Source organism: Carcharodon carcharias, chromosome 19, assembly GCF_017639515.1.
Source record: "Carcharodon carcharias isolate sCarCar2 chromosome 19, sCarCar2.pri, whole genome shotgun sequence".
Classification (NCBI taxonomy): domain Eukaryota; kingdom Metazoa; phylum Chordata; class Chondrichthyes; order Lamniformes; family Lamnidae; genus Carcharodon; species Carcharodon carcharias.
Window position 1 is genome coordinate 33742506 of NC_054485.1, and position 22197 is coordinate 33764702.

At 41.3% G+C, this 22197-nt stretch overlaps 1 protein-coding gene across 4 annotated transcripts in view; it reads left to right on the forward strand.

Moving 5' to 3' along the window:
• LOC121291918 (protein argonaute-3) overlaps nucleotides 1–22197 on the forward strand; it is a 162247-nt gene that overhangs the window by 39808 nt on the left and 100242 nt on the right. For 2 of the 4 annotated variants that reach the window (XM_041213584.1, XM_041213585.1), the window contains exon 2: nucleotides 17776–17947. The exons of 1 other annotated variant lie outside the window; for it this stretch is intronic. In XM_041213584.1, the coding sequence (XP_041069518.1) occupies nucleotides 17776–17947 (172 nt within the window). Of the gene's footprint in view, nucleotides 1–17775; nucleotides 17948–22197 lie in introns of those variants that run through there. One more of the 4 variants, XM_041213587.1, reaches the window with a different exon arrangement.

Genomic DNA, 22197 nt, shown 5'->3' on the forward strand with positions numbered 1-22197 from the left:
AAAATCTGTTGCCTGAATTCCTTCGCCTTCCATATCAATTAATCTGGAGGCAACCCGCCATTGTGGAGACCCACTGGCACAGCATGTTGCTGGACTAATGAGCATAATAAAGTCGTGATAATAGTTGCAGCTATAATAAAATGACAAAAAAACAGAGACCTTGTTCATTTAAATTAGATTGAGGTCATAACTTTCCCTTGAAATTTTTTCCTCCTCCTCTCCTCCCTTCCTGAATGTGTGGATGCAAGCTGAGATATGGTTCCACAGACACCTATTCAGTACCTGGCTGTTCTTCATGTTCAAGCCTAAATATTTGATCACATGAGGTGAAGGAAGGACAATTTAAGACCACTGACTCATCCAGTCCCAATGTCCACACATGCTTTCTATCAGAGATTGGGCTAATGAGAAGTTGTGTTTTAACAGTCAAGTTTTGTATTGTTTTTAAATTCAACTGTGTCCTCAAAAGGTTGCTGACTAAATTTGGAGCTGAGTGCACATTCTCTCACTAGGAATCTATATTTGGGCACATAGATAAGGAGGCCATTTTTTTTCCCAGTTCTGGAATCTAGCAGTTGGATTCATAGGTGTCGTTTCTGCTGTGGAGCAGCAGATGAGTTGATGGATCAGCTACTGCAGAACCAATTAATCTTGTTGTTGGAGTTATTACATTGAAGAGTACTAAGGTGGTAAGATTCAAAGCAACCTGTATGTTCTATTTTAAATTTTTATTCTTCATCTGACTGTTAATACTAGGGATAAATTTTGTGGCACTTAGGGTTAACAAGACTCACCTATAGCTATGAAAAAATGGGTGTGGTCTATATGGCATTATACATTAAGTTAACTACCAAAAAGATTGTTGTATAATTCCAGTGTTTGAGTTCAATTCATAAATCTTTTTGTTCCTCCCTGCCCCATATTCTCCCCACCCCCACCAATATTAATTTGTGAGCTGCGATCCCAAAACGTAGCTGAAAGTCTCAATCCCTTGTTATATAAGTCAATTGTTCTGTTCATAAACCAGTTTTGTGGCTTTACATGGGAAATGTATGTCTTTTTTACCAACTTGTCAGTTAGAGAGTTTGCTATTCAAACCCTACTCTAGTCTGACTAGGGGATTGCTGTATTGTTGGGAAAGGCATTAAATGTTGGCCCAGATTGTCTGTCAGATAGACACAAGATTACAAAGTACTATTCAGAAAATTGGGAGTTTTCCTAATGTTCTGGTTGACATTCGTGTTTCAAGTAACACCATCAGAATAGATTTGTGGGAGCCTAGTGTCTGCACACTGGTTGTCGTATTGCATTAATTTTACTGTAATTCCAATATTTTAAGGCATCCTGACAATGTGAAAGATGCTGTATAAGTGAGTAGAGCCAGGGAAGCATGCAGAGTTAGGCTGGAATGATCAAGGGCTTGGTTATAAGCTGGGAATGTCATTTTCATGAGTGAAGAGCCAGGCTAGATAGGGCACTTGTACTGGTTATCTTGGCCTGATCTAGCAGAATTGAAGTCAATGAGAATTGGGGGGGGCAAATTCTCCATTTTATTTTTCTTTAAATGAGTCAAAAGAAATAGCCTGAAGTAAAAATAGGTAAGAGAATATCAAATGCAGTAAAGAAAAACACTTCAAGCTGATTGAAAGCTCTATTAAAAAGATGCCCCTACAGTTTCCTAAAGGCTATTAGTTCATCTCTAATCTTTACAGATCCAGGAAAATCCTGGTAATGGATAAGGAACTGATTATTTTTGTAGCCTTCAATCAATGTGTATATTTGCAGGAATTAATTCAGGCTGGGGAACCCACTGAGATGGATGCTTCATGGTTTTGTGTTTAAAATTAACATGAATGACTTGGAATCAGAACCCGTGCCAATTGGTTAGATTTGCAGATAATATACTAAGATAAATTAGAAAAATATGGTTCAGAAGTTACAAAATGAGTTGCATCAAGTGCATTTGGGCAGAACAGTAGAAGATGAAGTTCAGTGCAAACAAATGTAAATAGGAATGAAAAATAGATGTCTAAACAGTTAGCCCAGTACTGGGTTAGCTAGGTGAGGGGCATTCAAACATTAGAGGTGGTGCAAAGTGCCACGAAATTGATCCCTAGTATTAACGGTCAAATTTAAGAAGAAGCCTGGAGAAACTTTCATTTTTCATCCTTGGAGGAGTGTATATGACGACAACAACAAGTTGCATTTGTAAAGCACCTTTTAACATAGTAAAAGGCCTCAAGAGCATTATCAGACAAATTTCAGCACCAAGCCACAAAAGAAGGTTGTATGACAGGTAACCAACAGCTTGGTCAAAGAGATAGGTTTTAAGAAATGTCTTTGAGGAAAGCAGAGAGACGTAAAGAGGTTTGGCCAGAAATCCAGAACTTAGGGCCTAGACAGGTGATAACACATCGCCAGCAATGGGCTGACGGAAATCAGGGATTTCCAAGAGGTGATTTCACAGAGGTATACAGTGTATTGATTGGTACGGATAAAGTAAAACCAGAAAATGACTTCTTAAAAAGATGTGACCTTTGGAAAGGGAAAATAAGTCCAAATTACAAAAAAGCAAATTTAGGACACATCAGGAAGGTTCTTTTCACACATACAGATTGGTTGAAATATGAGAGAGATCCAGATAGAATAGTGGAAGTGAGAACAATGGAACAATTTGAGAACAAGTTGGATGTTGTAATAGGGTCGAGGTATTATTATAAAAAAACAACCAGAGGAGACTTTTTTAGCACAGTGATTTGTGAAATACGCTGTCTAAAAGGGTGGTAGAAACAGATTAAATAGTAATTGTCAAAAAGGATTTGGATATACAGAGTATTTGAAAAGGAAATATTTGCAAGGCTGTGGGGAAAGAATTAAGTAGTGGGAGTAAGTGGACAGCAGAAGCATGATGGGCCAGATGGCCGTTTCCTCTCCTGTAGGTTTCTATGATTCTGGGTGTATAAGCTAAAATGGAACAAATAAACCTCCACACCTATATTCATTTCGTAATTTGCTCTTGAGACATGCTGGCAAGACTAGCATTTTTATTGCCCATCCGTTTTTGACCTTGAGAAGATGGTGGTGAGCCATCTTCTTGAATTGTTGCAGTCCATGTGATGTTGGTACACGGTGCTGTCAGAGAGGGAATTCCAGGATTTTGATCCAGCAACAGTGAAGGATTGGCAATATAGTTCCAAGTCAGGATGGTTTGTGACTTGTGCAGAAACTTGCAGGTAGTGTTTGCTGCCCCTGTTCTTCTAGATGTTAGAGGTTACAGGTTTGGATTGTGCTGTCGAAGGAATCATGGCGAGTTGCTGCTGTGCATTTAATAGATGATTCACACTACTGCTTCTGTACGCTGGTGGTAGAAGGAATCAATGTTTATGGTGGTGAATGGGGTGCCAATCAAGCAGGCTGCTTTATCCTGGATGGTGTAGAGCTTCTTGAATGTTGTTGGAGCAGCACTCATTGGGGCAAGCGGAGCATTCTACCACACACCTTAGTTGTGCCTTGTCAATGATGTAGAGGCTTCGGGGAGTCAGGAAGTGAGTTATTCACCATGGAATTCCCAACCTCTAACCTCCCCTTATAGCCACAGTATTCATATGGCTGGTCTAGTTCAGTTTCTGGTTAATAGTAACCACCATTGCCCCACCCCCTGCCAAGAATGTGATTGTGGTGGATTCAGCGATGGTAATGCCATTGAATGTCATGGGGAGATGGTTAGATTCTCTCTTGTTGGTGATGGTCATTGCCGGTCGCTTTTGTGGTGCCAATGTTACTTCCACTTTTCAGTCCAAGCCTGAATGTTGTTCAGGTCTTGCTGCATATGGGCATAGACTGCTTCAGTCTCACAGAAGTTGCGAATGGTATTGAACTCTTGTGCAATCATCAGCAAACATCCCCGCTTTTGACCTTCTGTTGGCAGGAAGGTCATTGTTAAAGCAGCTGAAGATGGGCCTAGAGTTCTAACCTGAGGAACTCCTAAACTGATGGCCTGGGGCTAAGATGATTGGTTTCTAACAACCATAGCCATTTTCCTTTGCGCTGGGTGAGACTTCAGCCAGCGGCAAGATATCCCACCAATTTCCATTGAATTCAGTTTTGCTAGGCCTCCTTGATGCCGCACTTGGTCAAATGCTGCCTGGATGTCTAGGGCAGTTATTTTCACCTTGCTTTTGAAATTTAACTCTTTTCTCCCCCCCCACCACTTCTTCATGTTTGGACCAAGACTGTAATTGAGGTAGGTCTGAATGGCCCTGGCAGAACCTAAATTAAGTATTGGTGTGCAAGTTCTTGCTGTGTAAGTGCCACTTGATAGCACTGTGAATGACACCTTCCATTATTTTGCTTGTGTTTGACAGTAGACTGATGGGAAAGTAATTAACAGGTCTGGTTTTGTCCTGCCTTTTGTGGGAAGAACATTCTTGGGCAATTTTCCACATTGTCAGATAGATAGCAATGCTGTAGCTATATTGGAACAGCTTGACTAGGAGCATGGTTAGTTCTGGACCACAAGCCTTCAGTACTTTGGCCAGTGTCTCCAGGATGAATCGAACTGTTTGAAGGCTGGCTTCTATTATGATGTGAATCTCAGGACGAGGATTATCTTGTTTAACTCTGCATTTTCACAGTTTTTAAGCCAACTTTATTCCTCTCAGCTCTGTTGGACCACTAACATTTGTACATTTGTAAACTTGGATTAATAATTATTAAATTCAACTTAGAGGTTAAATGTAGTCTCTGAAAAGATTTTTTTCAGGCTGATGTAAGATTAATCAACTACTGGATTTATCAAAATGAGAAATATGCCTAAAGCCACACTCCTAACTGATGGATTTGCGCATGGCTAGCTGAGCCCTTGAGTGTTTCCCAGCAGGAATATTGTAAAGCACCCAGTTTCTGCTATTTGATGTACTATTTGATATAGCTGGATGTAAGCCAGGGGAGGACTGCCTCGCTTCAAAACTCTTAAGCTTTCGTACATTTCTGCAACATTTTCATTGCAACCAACATAACTTAAAGTACAGTGGTTTGGTAAGACAAGCAGAAAAAAAGCAATGCTCAATTCATGTTTGAATTGAAAATGCTTTCTTTCACACAAGTAGAAAGTGAACCGTTCCACACTCCATGGACTTTTTTTTTGGAGGGAGCAGAAAATGTGAAGATCCAGTGGTCCTGTTTTATAGAAGATATAAGGGAAATAATTTCTAGTCACATTTCAATTCGCAACAGAAAATTAAGATCAAGTTGAGCCAGTTGCACAAAGTATGTGAGGAGACCATGATGGAAAGTAAAATATGATGGAACTGCATAAACAAGAAATTTAATTTACACAGTGCCTTATCACATCTTTGGAATGCCCCAAAGCACTTTACAACCTATTTATTACTTTTGAAATGTTTTCCCTGTTATACAGCCAAATGCAGTCGCATATTGGCACACATCAAGGTCCTATAAACAGTAAATCCATGAAGAACCAGATAATCTGTTTTCATTGGTTGATTAAGAAAGGAATATTGGCTAGATACCAGCAGAACTCTACTCTCTGCATAGTGCTATGAAACCTGATAAAACCACCCAAGCAAGCAGACAGAACCTCAGCTAAATGTCTAAAGGAAGGCATGTTCACTAACCTCAACATTCCAAATCGCTGCAGCCAATTAAATACATTTGAAGTATAGTCACTGTTGTAAAGTAGAGGATGCGGTATCCAACAAGATCCCATAAATAACAGTGAGATACATGACCAGATAATCTATTTTAATGTTAATTGTGGGATAAATATTAGCTAGGACATAGGAGAATTCCCTTGCCTCTTCGAATTGTGCCATGGGATCTTTTACCTCCACCTGAGAGGGCAGAAGACCTCGGCTTAATGGCTGATCCAAAAGATGACACTTCAAACAGTGCAGCACTCTCTCTGCTTCACTGAGGTGTGAGCCATTGATTTTGGGGCACGTTGTAAGTTTAAAGGCAAGGATTAGATTTTACCTTCAGTAACTTGTTTTTGTAGTTAATTTATTCATAGCTTTCAGCATTTAAAAGGCAGTTTCTATTCCCTTAGAAATTTTTCCCCTTCTATTCATCCACTTCCTTTTTAGATGACTAGTGCTCTGGTATGATTTCATAAGCTTTGGAAAATGTCCAGTAACTTATCCAAGTAGTAATTTTTCACGTGCAAGGTTAGACCATAGTTTTGACATGCTGTTATACTGAGCCATCACTGAAGTCGTTGGTCAAAAATCAAGTATGTGAACTTGCTGATTTCTCACACTCCCTCTTTCTTTCTTTCTCTCTGCACAATCTCCCACAAAAAAACACAGGCTTTGGATATCAAGGCCAATTTAGTGTCTGATACCGCCCTTTCTGAATACTGTATACTCCATAAAGGATGGAACAATAGCTTTACATCATTCCAACTGTTAAGCTCCAATAATTGTTTGGGAATGAAGACTGAAACCAAGACAGGCTCCTACAAATAGAGATAAAAGCAAAATACTGCAGATGCTGGAAATCTGAGACAAAAACAGAAAATGCTGGAAAAACTCAGCAAGTCTAGCAGCATCTGTGAAGAGAGAAATGCAGTTAACGTTTCTTCAAAGGGTCATACGGACTCAAAACGTTAACTGTGTTTCTCTCTTCCCCAGATGCTGCTAGACCTGCTGAGTTTTTACAGCATTTTCTGTTTTTGTTCCTTCAAATAGAATTTTGTTACAGGTCATAAAACTCTCCACAGGCAAAACTTGCCTTTTACACTGCCAAATGGGTACTTAGGTTGTTAACTAGTAATTAGCTATTGAACCCTTTTAACTGTTTCCTTCCCCAACACCAACCAAGATCTGTTCCCTGCTGAAAGCCTACCTCGCACTTCTTAATAAATTCCATTTGTGTTTCTGGTATACAGTTGTTGTCTTCAAGAGTGCTTTGAATTATACCATTAGCTTGTGAGCATTGAAATTTACTATATAGCTTGTCATCAGTTGCAAATTTTTGGATTCTCCCTAGATGATAATTTTGAGTTTTATAAATATAGGTCCTAAAAAAGAACCAAAGGCTTTCCTCTGGCCAATGCTATGCGATAAGATTTCTTCCATTTAACATCCCTATTTATTTCCTATTTTTAAAACTAATTTATCTAATTTATTGATAACTCATTTGTTTTCAAAGACTTCATTTAGTGGTGAGTTTATTATGAGATATCTTATCAAATGCCTTCTAAATGTTAGCATGTATAACTACCATATTATTCTTAACCAACAATTCTGTTACTTCAGATTGTTGGTGGCAGTCTTCCATCTTGTAAGACTTTGTGCTGTGGTGGTCAACTCTGTGTTAAGCATTGTCTGGCATGGCTCGGCAGTCCTTCTCTGCCACGTTTTCTACAGAGGAAGAGAGCGGGCTGAGAAGGGGCACGATTCCCTGGCCTCTGTTTTCTCTAGGCCTTCTTCTCGGCCAGATGAGCTTTTCGTTTCTGCTTGCTTCTTTCGATACCCTTCCAAACAGTCAGCCTCCAGAGGTCATGGCCATCAGCAAGTCTCCTAGTTGTCTAGGTCAATGTCCGCCATCTTCATATCACACTTGCAGGTGTTTGTAGTGGAGGCATGGACCCCAGGAGCTTGTGACCCAGTAGTTAGTTCACCATACAGAAGGCCTTTGGGTATACGGTCATCATTGAACCGACGAACATGGCCAAGCCAGCGCAGACATTGTTGGCTTAGCAATCAGTGACGCTATAGGACCTTTGAGTTAGTGACTGTGTCCCAACAAGAGAAGCTGAGGATACATCTGAGACAGTGATGAAGGTGGAAACTGTTCAGCTTTTTCTCCTGTCTACCATATTTGTCCAGGTCTGACCACTGTAGAGGAGTGCACTGAGAATGCAGGCTTGGTAGATTCGCAGTTTGATGTTCCCAGTCAGGATGGTGTTGTTCCACACACTCTCGCTCAGCTTAGATATGACATCTACAGCTTTTGTGATGCATGTGTTAATTTCAGCATCAAGGAACAGATTAATGTTGATGTATTGTTGAGTTTTGATGTATAACATATAGATATCTATTAGGGATGGAAAGTGACAGTGGTAGGAGTCCAGAGACCCAGACTAATGTGTGGGTTCAAATCCCACCATGGCTGCTATTAGAATTTAAATTCAAACAATAGACCTGGAACATAAAGCTAGTCTAGTAATGGTGACCATGATAGCCATCATCAGTTATTGTGAAAACCCACCTGGTTCACTAATGTCCATCAGGAAAGAAAATCTGTCATCCTTAGCTGGCCTGGCCTACATGTGACTCTGGACCCACAGCAATGTGGTTGACTCTTAATTGCCCTCTGAAATGGCCTAGCAAGCCATCAGTTTAAGGACAATTAAAGATAAGCAACAAACGCTGACCTTGCCAGCGATGCTTTAATTCCATGAAAGAATTTTTAAAAACCTCCGGCGTCACATTGTCAATGCTGATAGATGGCAAAATGGCAACATCCTGGAAGACAAATGTTATGGTCCAAGATGTTATCATACTTCAAGGAGCTTCAGTAAATTTGTTAGGCATGACTTATGGTCCAAGAGGTTATCATACTTCAAGGAGCTTCAGTAAATTTGTTAGGCATGACTTGCCTTTGAAAATGCATTTTGATTTAGAATTATTACTTTTAAGTTTGAAGTAATCTTGAATTGAAAATGTCGGTGTCTCTCACAACAGAAAGAATGTAAAAGGAGCAGGTTGGCTTCTCTAGAGGTTGTTCATGATTTCAAAGTAATATCTGCTGATGTTCAGAGATCAAACTAATTTGGAAAGCCATTCCACCCTCACCTACCTTTTTTTTAGGTAGATACCACAGTGTGCAAACACATAGATGTTTGCAACAAGCTGAATTATTGCCTACCCACAGTAAAATTCTGTAGCACCAGCACCTCTTCGTATAATTTATGGACTAAAATTGTCACATGTCTGTATTCCTAAAAAAGTGGCTTTTCAGATTTCAGCTTAATTGTCAAATATAGCTTTTAGCATGAATGCCGTAAATTGTGGCATATCATTAGACCTTTGAAGCCTCAACATCCTTCCATAAATGGGGGTCGACTTATATGCCAGGTATAAAATGTGAACTGGTGTTGGTGTGAAATATGAAACGAAAACAGTAATTGAAATTAAATCATTGTGAAATGTTTTATTGAATGAATTAATTAATTAATTAATTCTACAAGGATACCTTTAACCACAATCAAAACATTTTTAAAACCATCAAATTCATTTTCTCTGACATTCGATGCAACGAGTTCATCGTATTTATTTTGAGTCACTTTAGCTATGGCATCATCAGGATCCCACTGTGGAGCAGATTTGGCACTTTCAGTTTCAGAATCATCCCTCCACTACAAATAATCCCCCTCTCCTGCCACGTTAGATATTTTCGTTGCATTAAGCAACTACACCAACTCGCGTTCCTCTGAAATTTTTACTGGACTTGAGGTTTGATTTGACCCGCTTAAATGTGTATGTATGCATCGCTGGACACACTGCTCATTGCGCATTTGGCTTGGGCATTATCTCCTCCCATTCTTACACCAGTTTTTCATGATCACCAAATTCCCTCACTGAAGTGCAGCTATTTAATAAGTTAGCAAATGGTGCAACTTTTAGCTTGAAACCGGCTTCATAATTCACTCCTTTTGCTGGAGGACCCATTTCTGTTTGTTGTTTGCCATGCACGGTCAGTTCTGTGTGGACATGTGTTAAACTCCCACGCATCTTGGCAATACAGCCCCGTATCGCCTGCTTGATCTGGTGCACCAACTTATAAGATGAGTAAAACGTGCATTTCTCAGGTGAAAAATTGAGGCTGACTTCTAATGCAAGTATAGCATTTCTTAGTAGAAAAGAGGGTTATGTGCCTGGTATAGGCTTAAACATGAATTTTGGTGCCAAAAAATGAGGTTGCCATATACACCAGAACCTGCAGGTAATTCGGTTCATTTTCACATGTCGATTTTAAAGTTCCTCCCCTCCCCCACAAGAATTTAAAACTCCACAAAAATAACAGGATTTGTACATGCTTGTTATGATAAACATACTTGATATCTAAATATCAGTGATTGAATCATACCTAGTATATTGTGTATGTTCCATTCTTTGAGAGAATGATAAATGATGACTGTTCCCTCTCTTAAGTTGAACATCATAACATTTTCTAGACCTCATTGGATCTATCAGGGAAGACTGAACTGGCTGGGGTTCTCTACTCTTGGCAGGAGAAGATTAAGTGATGACTTTTTTAAAAATCCTTTCATGGGATAGTCACTGGAAAGACCAGCATTTGTTGTCCATCCCTAATTGTCCCCAAAAAGGTGATGGTAAGCTGCTGCCTTCAACTGCTGCAGGCCATCTGGTTTAGGTACGCTTAAAATGCTATTGGCAAGGAGGTCCAGGATTTTGATCCAGTCTCAATGAAGGAATGGTGAAATAATTCCAAGTTAGGATGGTGTGTGGCACAAAGGAGAACTTTGAGGCTGTGATGTTCCCATGAGCCTGCTTCCCTTGTGCTGATAGAGGCCTTTAAAATTATGAGGGCATTTAGGACACATGTAGAGTGGCTGTTTCTACTTATGAGGGAGCCCAAAATAGAGCCACCAATATAATATAAGTAAGGAGAAATTTCTTTGCTCAAATTGTGTTGAGAACGTGGAACTCCACTGGTTGGAATAGTTGAGGTGAATAGATAAATGCATTTAAGGGGAAGCTAAGTAAATAAATAAGGGAGAAAGCAATAGAAGGATATGTTGAAAGGGGGAAATGAAGTAAGGTGGGAAGAGGCTTACTTGGAGTACAAACACCAGCATAGCCCTGTTGCACTGAATAACCTATTCCCCTGCTGTAAAACTCAACGTGATTGTATGTAATTATTGCAGTATCCTCCTTTGTGACAAGAATTGGTCCAGGCTTTCTGTTTTAATTTACGAAATATGTGTTTTATATTTCATTAGGGAAAGGGGCTGCTGCAGGCCTTGTATAGTGAGTTCAGGGTTTCTTTTACTTTCCGAGGTAAGTTGTAGGGACTGAAACTTATAGCGAATTTCTGAACCTGCTTTCACTTTATGCTATTAGTACTGTTTTGTGGGGGTGAGTTCTAAAGTTTGTCTGATGATTAATCCTCTCCATTAGTTGACATTTAAAGTTCTGAATGAGTGAGTGGTGTTCTGTGGGTGGTGATATGGACTGCGTCACTTCATGAGTGGGCAGGTAGTGTATTCAGAAACAACAGGCAATGCTAAATACAGAAATTGTTTTGCATTTGAACTTTTTAAAAAAAAATCTAATTTGGAAATGCCTGGTTTTTTTTGATCGCCCCTAACAAATCAGCAGTGTTGTCTGCTTTTGCAACATTTTAAAATGGTTAGTCTTTCTCTTCAGTCTGAGGGAGTAAACCTTATGTGAGGACACAGTGATCTAGATCACTGACGTATCCTGTGGGTGGTAGGGTGTTTCCTGTAGCGTGTGCCTTTTTGATGGAAATTAAGTGTTGCTCATTTATTGAGATCAGCAACACAACCATATGATGGGATCAGGGCACTTGGAGAAAGGGGAGTGGTGAAGGGAATGCAGTATAGCTCTCTTATGCTGTATCTAGCCAAACTTAAGCCAGTAATCTGAAGTAAATATCATGCTGTCATTCCTTATTGGCAATCTTAGTGTCTCACTTATTTTCACCTTCCTGTATATGTTTCCATTAATAAACAGGTGGACACTTAACAGCGTCAACATTATGGACGCTAACATTTAACTTTGATTTATTTTTTCTTCCTGGTGAACGTACCAAAAGTTCATTATTTTATTGCAACCTCATTTTTATTCTATATATTGCACATACTGACCTGTGCCATTCTTCAGTTTGAATGATGCCTTGCTCCTATGATCTCTATATATTTGGTGCTGAGACATAAAGGAAAATCACCTGAATGGCTCAATACCAAGTTTCCCCTTTATCTCAGAGTAGGAGAGCCAAATTCCCCTATTTTAGAGTCAGTTTGATATGTGCAGATGTAGGGGGAAAATATTCTAATTGACCTGTGTCCAGATTTTGAATTAGCAGAATTTTGAGATAGCAGAATTTGTTGGTGATTCACAAGACAATGTTCTCCACATTAACTATGCTGTCTTTCCTTCATCTTCCCCAGAAAGCATGCATTAAACACAAACGCATGCACAATATTTATTAATTTAAAATTCCTATCCAATTTCATAATTGAAACAGTGTTGTTGATGAACATCCAGAGTACTTGAGATGCATTCATATTCATCTTGGATTACTTTCTCAGCTAAATACATTTTCTCATGTCAATGTGTTTATTTCTATCTTACTATTGCCTGCTGGTAATTTTTCTTCTACTTCAGTGCACCTGTTTGCCATTGTAATTGCCATCAATAAATGAATGACATGCAAATTGTCAGCATAAAGGAAGTCAACAATAACTACTGGTTTTATGTCTTTTACTGTCGTCATACGGAATTGATATATTTATACTTGAATTTTGCGACTTTTTCATTTCCTTGGAAGTGATCAGTGCTGGCAAGGCTGACATTTGTTATGCATCCCGTATTGCCCTTAAGAAGGTGATGGTGAGCCATCGCCTTGAGCTACAGCAGTCCAATCATGTGAGACTTAGAGAGAAACCTGCAGGCAGGTGGTGATGTTTCCATGCACCTGCTGCTCGTGTTATTCTAGGTGGTAGAAGTCACAGGTTTGGAAGGTGCTGTTGAAGGAGGCTTAGCAAGTTGCTGCCATGCAAATTCTAGATGGTACGCACTGTTGCCACTGTGCACTGGTAATGGAGGGAATTAATGTTTCAAGTGATGGATGAGATGTCAATCAGACAGGCTGCTTTGTCCTGAATGGTGTTGAGCTGCTTGAATATTGGAGCTGCACTTATCCAGGTAAGTGGAGAGTATTTCATCACACCCTTGACTTTTGCTTTGTAGGGGTTGGAAGGGCTCTGGGGAGTCAGGAGGTGAGTTACTCATCAGGATTTCTAGCCTCTGACCTGCTCTTGTCACCACAGTATTTATATGGCTGGTCCCACTAACTTTCTGGTCAATGATAACCCACCCACCTACCAAGGATGATGCTGATGGAGGATTCAGCCCTGGTAATGCCATTGAATGTCAAAGGGAGATGGTTAGATTCTCTCTTATTGGAGGTGGTCATTGCCTGGCACTTGGGTTGATGTGGCCTGCACCACACAAGGAGTGTTGCAGGCCACATCATGAATGTTGTTCAGATCTTGCTGCATGTAGGCACAACTGCTTCAGTGACTGAGGAGTTGTGGATGGTGCTAAGAACTTTGCAGTCATCAGCAAACATCCACATTGTAGTTGGAGATGGTTGGGCATTAGACACTACCCTGAGAAACACCTGCAGTGATGTCTGGGCCTGTTATAATTGCTTTCAACAGTCATAACTGTCTTTGTGTGAGGGATGGCTCTAACCAATAGAGACTTTGCCCCCTAATTTTGATTTACTTCAGTTTTGCTGGGGCGCCTGGATGCTGCACTCAGTCAAATGTTGCCTTGATGTCAAGGGCAGTCACTCTCACCCCACTCCTGGAATTCAGTAGTTTTGTCCATGGTTTGAACCATCAATCTTATGAAGTCTGGAGCCAAGAGCTTCAGGCAAAACCCAGCTGAGTATCATTGAGCAGGTTATTGCTGTGTAAGTGCTGATTTATAGCTCTGTCAGTGACACCTTCCATCACTAGGCCCAACCATCTTCAACTGCTTCATCAATGACTTTCCTTCCATCATAAGGTCAGAAGTGGGAATGTTCACTGATGACTGCACAACGTTCGGCACCATTCCTGACTCCTCAGATACTGAAGCAGTCCATGTCCAGATGCAGCAAGACCTGGACAATATCCAAGCTTGGGCTAAAGAGTGACAAGTAACATTCATGCCACACAAGGGCCAAGCAATGACCATCTCCAATAAGAGAGAATCTAGCTATCGTCCCTTGACATTCAATGGCGTTACTATCACTGAATCCCCATTATGAACATCTTGGGGGGTACCATTGACCAGAAACTAAACTGGACCACCATATAAATACTTGTGGCTCCAAGAGCAGGTCAGAGGCTAGGAATCCCGTGGTGAGTAACTCACCTCCTGACTCCCCAAAGCCTGTCCACAGGCTTTGGGCACAGGTCAGGAGTGTGATGAAATCCTCTCCCCTTGCCTGGATGAGTGCCAACAAAACTCAAGAAGCTCAACACCATCCAGGACAAAGCAGCCCATTTGATTGGCACCCCTTCCACAAACATTCACTCCCTCCACCACCAACTCATAGTGACAGCAGTGTGTGCTATCTACAAGATGCACTGCAGGAGCTCACCAAGGCTACTTCAACAGTACCTTCCAAATACACGACTGCACTAGAGAGAGTGCAGAGGAGATTTACCATGATGTTGCCTGGGCTGGAGAGTTTTAGTTATAAGGAGAGATTGGATAGACTGGTTATTTTCCCTGAAGCAGAGGAGATTGAGGGGGGATATGATTGAGGTGTATAAAATTATGAGGGGCATAGATAGGGTAGACAGGAAGGAATTTTTCCCTTTGGTGATCAACCAGGGGGCATAGATTTAAGGTAAGGGGCAGGAGGTTTAGAGGGAATGGGAGGAAGAATTTTTTCACCCAGAGGGTGGTGAGAATCTGGAACTCACTGTTTGAAAAGGTGATAGAGGCAGAAACCCTCATAACATTTAAGAATAGTTAGGTACTTGTTTGACCGGCGTGGACTCGATGGGCCGAAGGACCTTTTTCTGTGCTGTAGACGTCTATGATTCTATAACTGATATCACCTAGAAGGACAAGGGCAGCAGGCACATGTGAATGCCCCCACCTGGATGTTCTCCTCCAAGCCAGTCACAATGCTGACTTGGAACCATATCACTGTTCCTTCACTGATGATGGGTCAAGACCCTGGAACTCCCTCCCTAATAGCACTGTGGGTGTACCTGCAGCAGTTCAAGAAGCAGCTCCCCACTACCTTCTCAAGGGGAATTAGGGATGGGCAATAAATGCTGGCCTAGCCAGTGACACCCACGCCCCATGAATGAATAAAATAAAAACTTTAATGATTGAGAGTAGACTGATGGGGCGGTAATTGGCCAGGTTGTAATTTTTCTGCTTTTTGTAGACAGGACATACCTGGACATGCCAGGTAGATGCCAATGTCAGAGCTATACTGGAACAGTTTGACTGTTTGACAGTTTGACTTTGGCAAGGCTATTTCTGGAGCACAAGTTTTCAGTACCATTGCTGGGATATTGTCAGAGCTCATAGCCTTTGCTGTATCCAGTGCCTTCAGCCATTTCTTGATTTGATGTGGATTGAAATAAATTGGCTGAAAACTGGCATCTGTGATGCTGAGCACCTTGAGAGGAGGCCAAGATGGATCATCCACTCAGCAATCATGGCCGAAGATGGTTGCAAATGCCTCAGCCTGCCTTTGACACGTTGGGCTCCCACATCATTGGGGATGGGGATGCTTGTGCAGCGTTCTCCTCTGGTTAGCTGTTTAATTGTTTACCACCCTTCACGACTGGATGTTGCAAGGTTACAGAGCTTTGATTTGATCATTTGGTTATGGGATCACTTAGCCCTGTCAATCACATGCTATTTCCACTGCTTGGCATGCATGTAGTCCTGTGTTGTAGCTTCACCAGGTTGGCATCTCGTTGTTAGGTATGCCTGGTGCTAATCCTGGCATGCTCTCCTGCACTCCTTGTTGAACCAGGGCTGAGCCCCTGGCTTGATAATGGTAGAGTGAGGGATATGCCAGACTGAGGTTACACGTTTGTGGTTGAATACAGTTCTGTTACAGATGGCCCTCAGCACTTCATGGATTCTTAGTTTTGAGCTGCTAGATCTCTTCTGAATCTATCCCATTTAACATGGTGAGAGTGCCACATAGCACGATGGAGGTTGTGAAGATAGGACTGTCTCATACCAATACTGTCGCGAGCAGATGCATCTGTGACAGATAGATTGGTGAGGACATGGCCAAGTAGGTTCTTCTCTTATGTTTTTAACTCATCACCTGCTTCAGGCCCAGTCTGGCAGTTATGTCCTTCAGGACTCGGCCAGCTCAGTCAGTAGTGGTGCTACTGCACCACTCTTAGAGGTGGACATTGAAGTCCCCTGCCCAGGGCACATTCTGTGCCCTTCTTTACCCTCAGTGCTTCTTTCAAGTGATGTTCAACATGGAGGAGCACTGATTCATTGGCTGAGAGAGAGCAATAGGTGATAACCAACAGGAGGTTTCCTTGCCCCTGTTTGACTTGATGCCATGAAACTTTGTGGGGCCTGAAATCAATGTTAGGATTCCAGGGCCACTCCCTCCTGATTTTATACCATTGTGCTGCCACTTCTGGTGGATCTGTCCTTCCATTGGTACAGTACCTATTAGGAATTGTGGTAGAGAATCCTGGGATATTGGCTGTAAGGTATGATCTGGTGAGTATGACTATGTCAGGCTCTTGATTAACTATCCTGTGCTCCCAATTTTGGCACAGGTCCCCAGATGTTAATCAGGAAGACTTTGCAGAGTTGATTGGGTAGGATGTGCTTTTGTCATTTCTGGTGCTGAGGTTGACACCAGGAGATCGGTCCAGTGTTATCCTTTTTTGATTCTTCTGTAGCAATTTGACACACCCGAGTGGCTTGCTGGGCCATCCCAGTGGGCAGTGAAGAGTCAACTATATTGTTGTGAATATACAGTCACATGGAGGTCAGACTGGGTAAGGAAGGCAGATTTCCTCCCCTAAAGGACATTTGTGAACCAGATGGGTTTTTACAATAATCCAGTTAAGTTCATGATCACCATTTCTGAGACTAACTTTTGAATTCCAGATTTATTAATTAATTGAATTTAAATCCCACCAGCTGCCAAGGCTATTATGAGATTTGGAGCCTAGTGGTCCTGGCAGAACCCAAACTGAGCATCAGTGAGCAGGTTAGTGGTGTGTAGGTGCTGTTTGATAGCACTCAACAGTTCCTTCCATCACGTTGATTGAGAATAGACTGGCTGAGCACTATTTGATTAAATTTTCCCTCCCTTTGTGGATAGGACATATCTAGCCAAATTTTATTGGGTAGATGCCAATTTGTAGCCAACCTTTTATGTATGCTTATGCTCGCTTGTTAGTTTTTGTCATAATATCTCAATGTTTATGGATGAAATTTATTCAAAACGGATCAAAACTTTCTTAAAAGGAAAAAAAAAGAAATTTATAATGACCTGAGACACATTCATATTTATTTTATTAAATCTTCTTCAAATGGATGAAACTAAGAAGTTTTAAAATTTGTATAAGCTTGAAGTGTTAAAGTTTGTTTTTATGTTAAACAACCTTCCTTCCTACTATTCCTTCTTTCCTTCGTTCCCCAATCCCCCCTCCCCTCAACCCAAGGAAAAGCTTCCAACCACAATACTAAATATTTCAAGTCTTTGATATGTATAGCAGGTTAAGATTTTATGCTTCCCTGTGGCATTGCAATGCAGTTTACCAACATCGAGTGCAGACTGATTTAGGGAGGGGCAGATTAGAGACTTTTAGGGCACAGAGTGACATTTTGCTGTAGGCCTAGGAGCAGATTATGCTCAGTCACAGATCATACATAATTAAGAGAGAAAAATTGAGGGTGTTCACCTTAAGGTAAAAAGAGCTGTGTATAGCTTCTTCAGTTCATTTCACTGAGTTTTTTCTTCTTCTCACAGGAGCTGTTGGGGCTCAGCCCCTCTTCACGGTGCCAAGGCGTCCAGGATGTGGCACCATGGGAAAACCGATTAAACTGCTGGCCAACTGCTTCCAAGTAGATATCCCAAAGATTGACGTCTACCTCTATGAGGTAGATATTAAACCAGATAAATGTCCTCGCAGGGTAAACAGGTGCGTATAGAGGAGGGGATAACACTTGAGGTGGAAAATCAGGAGCATTAGAGTTACTTGTATGTCCACTTCTTTCTTACTGGGAGTATCAAACAAACTTGATTTTGTTGTTTAGCAGCATGATGTGTGAAGTGCACTGTTGGATAATTTTGACTGCTGAGTTATCTTCAAAGAACACGAAAGATTAAAGTGTGCCATCACCATTGCCATTTAAATAATAATTGACTGAGCAATGAGAGGAGTATTAAGTCACTTTCAACATACAAATGCAATAACTCAGTGACATAACTGGCATTGGGTTATGACTAGGCTAGGGAAAGTCTGGATATTTTTGACAAGATCGGTAAATTTTATAGCTTTTACGACTTTCTAAATTTCTTGATTTTTTTTCATTTCTTAAAAACCTAACAAAATACTACAGAATTTTTGTTTTGTTCAATTTTAATCTTATTTTCTCATCTGGTTGGTTGTTCACAATGTGTTAAAATAGCTAGTCACCATGTTTAAAAGCTGCCGTTACTTGAAGGTGCCCTTCTGTTCCATCACCCCCCACCCCCCCCCCGTCACATTTGAGTATAGCAATCGTTCGTTAGTTCAGTGGGCAGGCAATATATTTCCAACCCTGTAACTACCTCCAAACAATAGTTGGCTGAATGGTGTGGTTTGATTTGCTGTCTGTCCCACTAATGAAACCATTCTTGGTCTTGGCACTTCCCTAATAGTCAGATTGAAAATGACCATGGAAGGAATCAAATTTGTAAACCCATGTCCTACCAATCTATGATGCATTGTACTAGAGTACCCAGATCTACTGCACTACCACCGATATTTAAATGGTAATTAACTGCCCTGCATGCTCCAACTGTTCCAAAAGGTCCATGTTGCAGAATGATTTAAGTTTCAGAGCAAGTCCAAAATGTTGCTTCCACTCGAAAACAAAACTGGTACATTAAGCTATTACCTCATTTCAGCCATTGAAAAAATAGCACTTAGTGGCATGTTTTATTATTGAAGGAAAGGATTTAATGTGACCTGAAAGCAGCCAGCATTTAGAATATTTGCTGTATAATGAAATATTTCAGTTCCAATTCCACCTACTGTTTTGGCATGCATCAATTTAAACTGGAACTATATTGGAGTTGGAAGTGGGACTTCTATTTGGTTTGGAGCAGAAAGTTTGGAGAATTAAGATCACAACTCTGGAAAGTTTAGTTTAAAAAAAATAGTTTTAATGGCAGTGGAATAGTCTTTTACCAAATCAGTGTTTCAGTATGCAGTGTTAGTAATAGTGTCAAATAATTCAGTACAGAATAAATCAGCTCTTGGATAATTAAATTAATGTAAAGACACATGCAATGTAGAGGCAAATGGATAGCTGAGAGTGATGTGACACTAATCTCTGAGAATCCTAGATGACGTTTTGAATTATTTGAACAATTATATAACGGTCATGTGCATCCTAAAACTAGGCTGCAGCATTAAATCATTTTAAGGTGTTTATTATTTCTTATAATACGTGCATTGTGAAATTCATAGTCACTTTCAGTTTCAGGAGCTTGCTGTGCTAACAGTTGGGTAGATGCTAACAGCTTGTGTCTAAAGTCCACTTGCAAGGGTTATTGCTGAATGTGGCTTCAAGTTTGAGGGATATATTTATTATAAGCTGATAGTAACTGTCATTGCCATTGCAGGAACTTGGGGCTCGCTGTGCACTATGTGCAAGTTAGATGACTGAGGTGGTGCCTACAATATAATTTCTCTCTTGGGGGGACACATTAAATTTTGAAGTGGTGCAGACTTCTTTGAACTTCCACAATATGAATTGTATTCCAGTGGAGGTTTAACCAGTAGGATTTTGCTGAATAATGTTGGGATTTGGTGTCATCCTCTAAAATAGATTTTAATGAAAGTATGACTTATTCAACACTTGCTGCCAACTTCTGTAGCCTTTGCTAATGAATTACCATGTTAGTAATTCAAAAATAAACCTTGTTATGAATTCACAGAATCACAGAGTGCAGAAGAGGCCCTTTGGCCCATCGAGTCTGCACCAACACTTGAGAAATACCTGACCTACCTACTAATCCCGTTTACCAGCACTTGGCCCATAGCCTTGAATGTTATGACGTACCAAGTGCTCATCCAGGTACTTTTTAAAGGATGTGAGGCAACATGCCTCCACCACCCTCCCAGGCAGTGCATTCCAGACCGTCACCACTCTCTGGGTAAAAAAGTTTTTCCTCACATCTCCCCCTAAACCTCCTGCCCCTCACCTTGAACTTATGCCCCCTTGTGACTGACCCTTCAACTAAGGGGAACAGCTGCTTCCTATCCACCCTGTCCATGTCCCTCATAACCTTGTACACCTCGATCAGATCGCCCCTCAGTCTTCTCTGCTCCAGTGAAAACAACCCAAGTCTATCCAACCTCTCTCCATAACTTAAATGTTTCATCCCAGGCAACATCCTGGTGAATCTCCTCTGCACCCCCTCCAGTGCAATCACATCCTTCCTATAATGTGGCGACCAGAGCTGCACACAGTACTCCAGCTGTGGCCTCACCAAGGTTCTATACAACTCCAACATGACCGCCCTACTTTTGTAATCTATGCCTCGATTGATAAAGGCAAGTGTCCCAAATGCCTTTTTCACCACCCCACTAACATGCCCTCTGCCTTCAGAGATCTATGGACACACACCCCAAGGCCCCTTTGTTCCTCAGAACTTCCTAGTGTCATGCAGTTCATTGAATACTTCCCTGTCAAATTACTCCCTCCAAAGTGTATCACCTCACCCTTTTCAGGGTTAAATTCCAGTGGCCACATATCTGCCCATTTGACCGTCCCATCTATATCTTCTTGTAGCCCAAGACACTCAACCTCACTGTTAACCACCCAGCCAATCTTTGTGTCATCCGCAAACTTACTAATCCGTCCCACATAGTCATCTGTGTCGTTTATATAATGACAAATAATAGTGGACCCAGCACAGATCCCTGTGGTACGCCACTGGATACTGGCTTCCAGTCACTAAAGCATCCTTCTGTCATCACCCTCTGTCTCCTACAACTAAGCCAATTTTGAATCCACCTTATCAAATTACCCTGTATCCCATGTGCATTTGCCTTCTTTATAAGTCTCCCATGTGGGACCTTGTCAAAGGCTTTGCTGAAATCCATATAAACTACATCAACTGCACTACCCTCACCTACATACCTGGTCACATCCTCAAATAAACTCTATCAAATTTGTTAGGCATGACCTCCCTCTGACAAAGCCATGCTGACTATCCTTGATCAAACCTTGCCTCTCCAAGTGGAGATAGATTCTCTCCTTAAGAGCTTTCTCCAGTAGTTTCCCTACCACTGACGTGAGACTCACTGGCCTGTAGTTCCCTGGCCTGTAGTTCCCTGGCCTGTAGTTCCCTGGCCTGTAGTTCCCTGGCTTATCTCTACAACCATACTTAAATAGCAGAACCACATTAGCTATTCTCCAGTCCTCTGGCACCTCCCCCGTGGCCAGAGAGTAATTAAAAATTTGGGTCAGAGCCCCTGCGATCTCCTCCCTTGCCTCCCTCAGCAGCCTGGGTCACAAATCATCCGGACCTGGAGATTTGTCCACGTTTAAGCCTGCCAACACCTCCCAATACCTTGTCACTCCCTATATCATTTTTCTTAAGAACCTCGCAGTCTCTCTCCACGAGTTCCATACCTTCATCCTCATTCTCTTGGATGATGACGGATGTGCAGTATTCATTCGACACTCTAGTGATGTCCTCTGGCTCCTCCCATAGATTGCCCCCTTGATCCCTTATGGGCCCTACTCTTTCCCAGGTTATCCTCTTCCCATTGATAGAATATCTTGGGATTTTCCCTACTTTTACTAGCCAGAGCTTTCTCATATCCCCTCTTTGCTCTCCAAATTGCTTTCTTAAGCTCCACTCTGCACTTTCTGTACTCCACTAATGCCTCTGCTGATTTGCTTCCCTTGTACCTGCTAAAAGCCTCTCTTTTCCTTCTCATTGTAACATGGTTCTCTGGGCTTGTTACTCCTTCCTATCACCCTAGAGGAAACATTTTGAGCCTGTACCCTCCCCTTTTCTTTTTTGAACGGCCCCCCACTGTTCCTCCAGATATCCCCACAAGTAGCTGTTCCCAGTCTACCTTGGCCAGATCCTGCCTTATTTTACTAAAATCCACTCTTCCCCCAATCCAAAACAATTTTTTGCAACTTGTCAATTTCTTTGTCCATA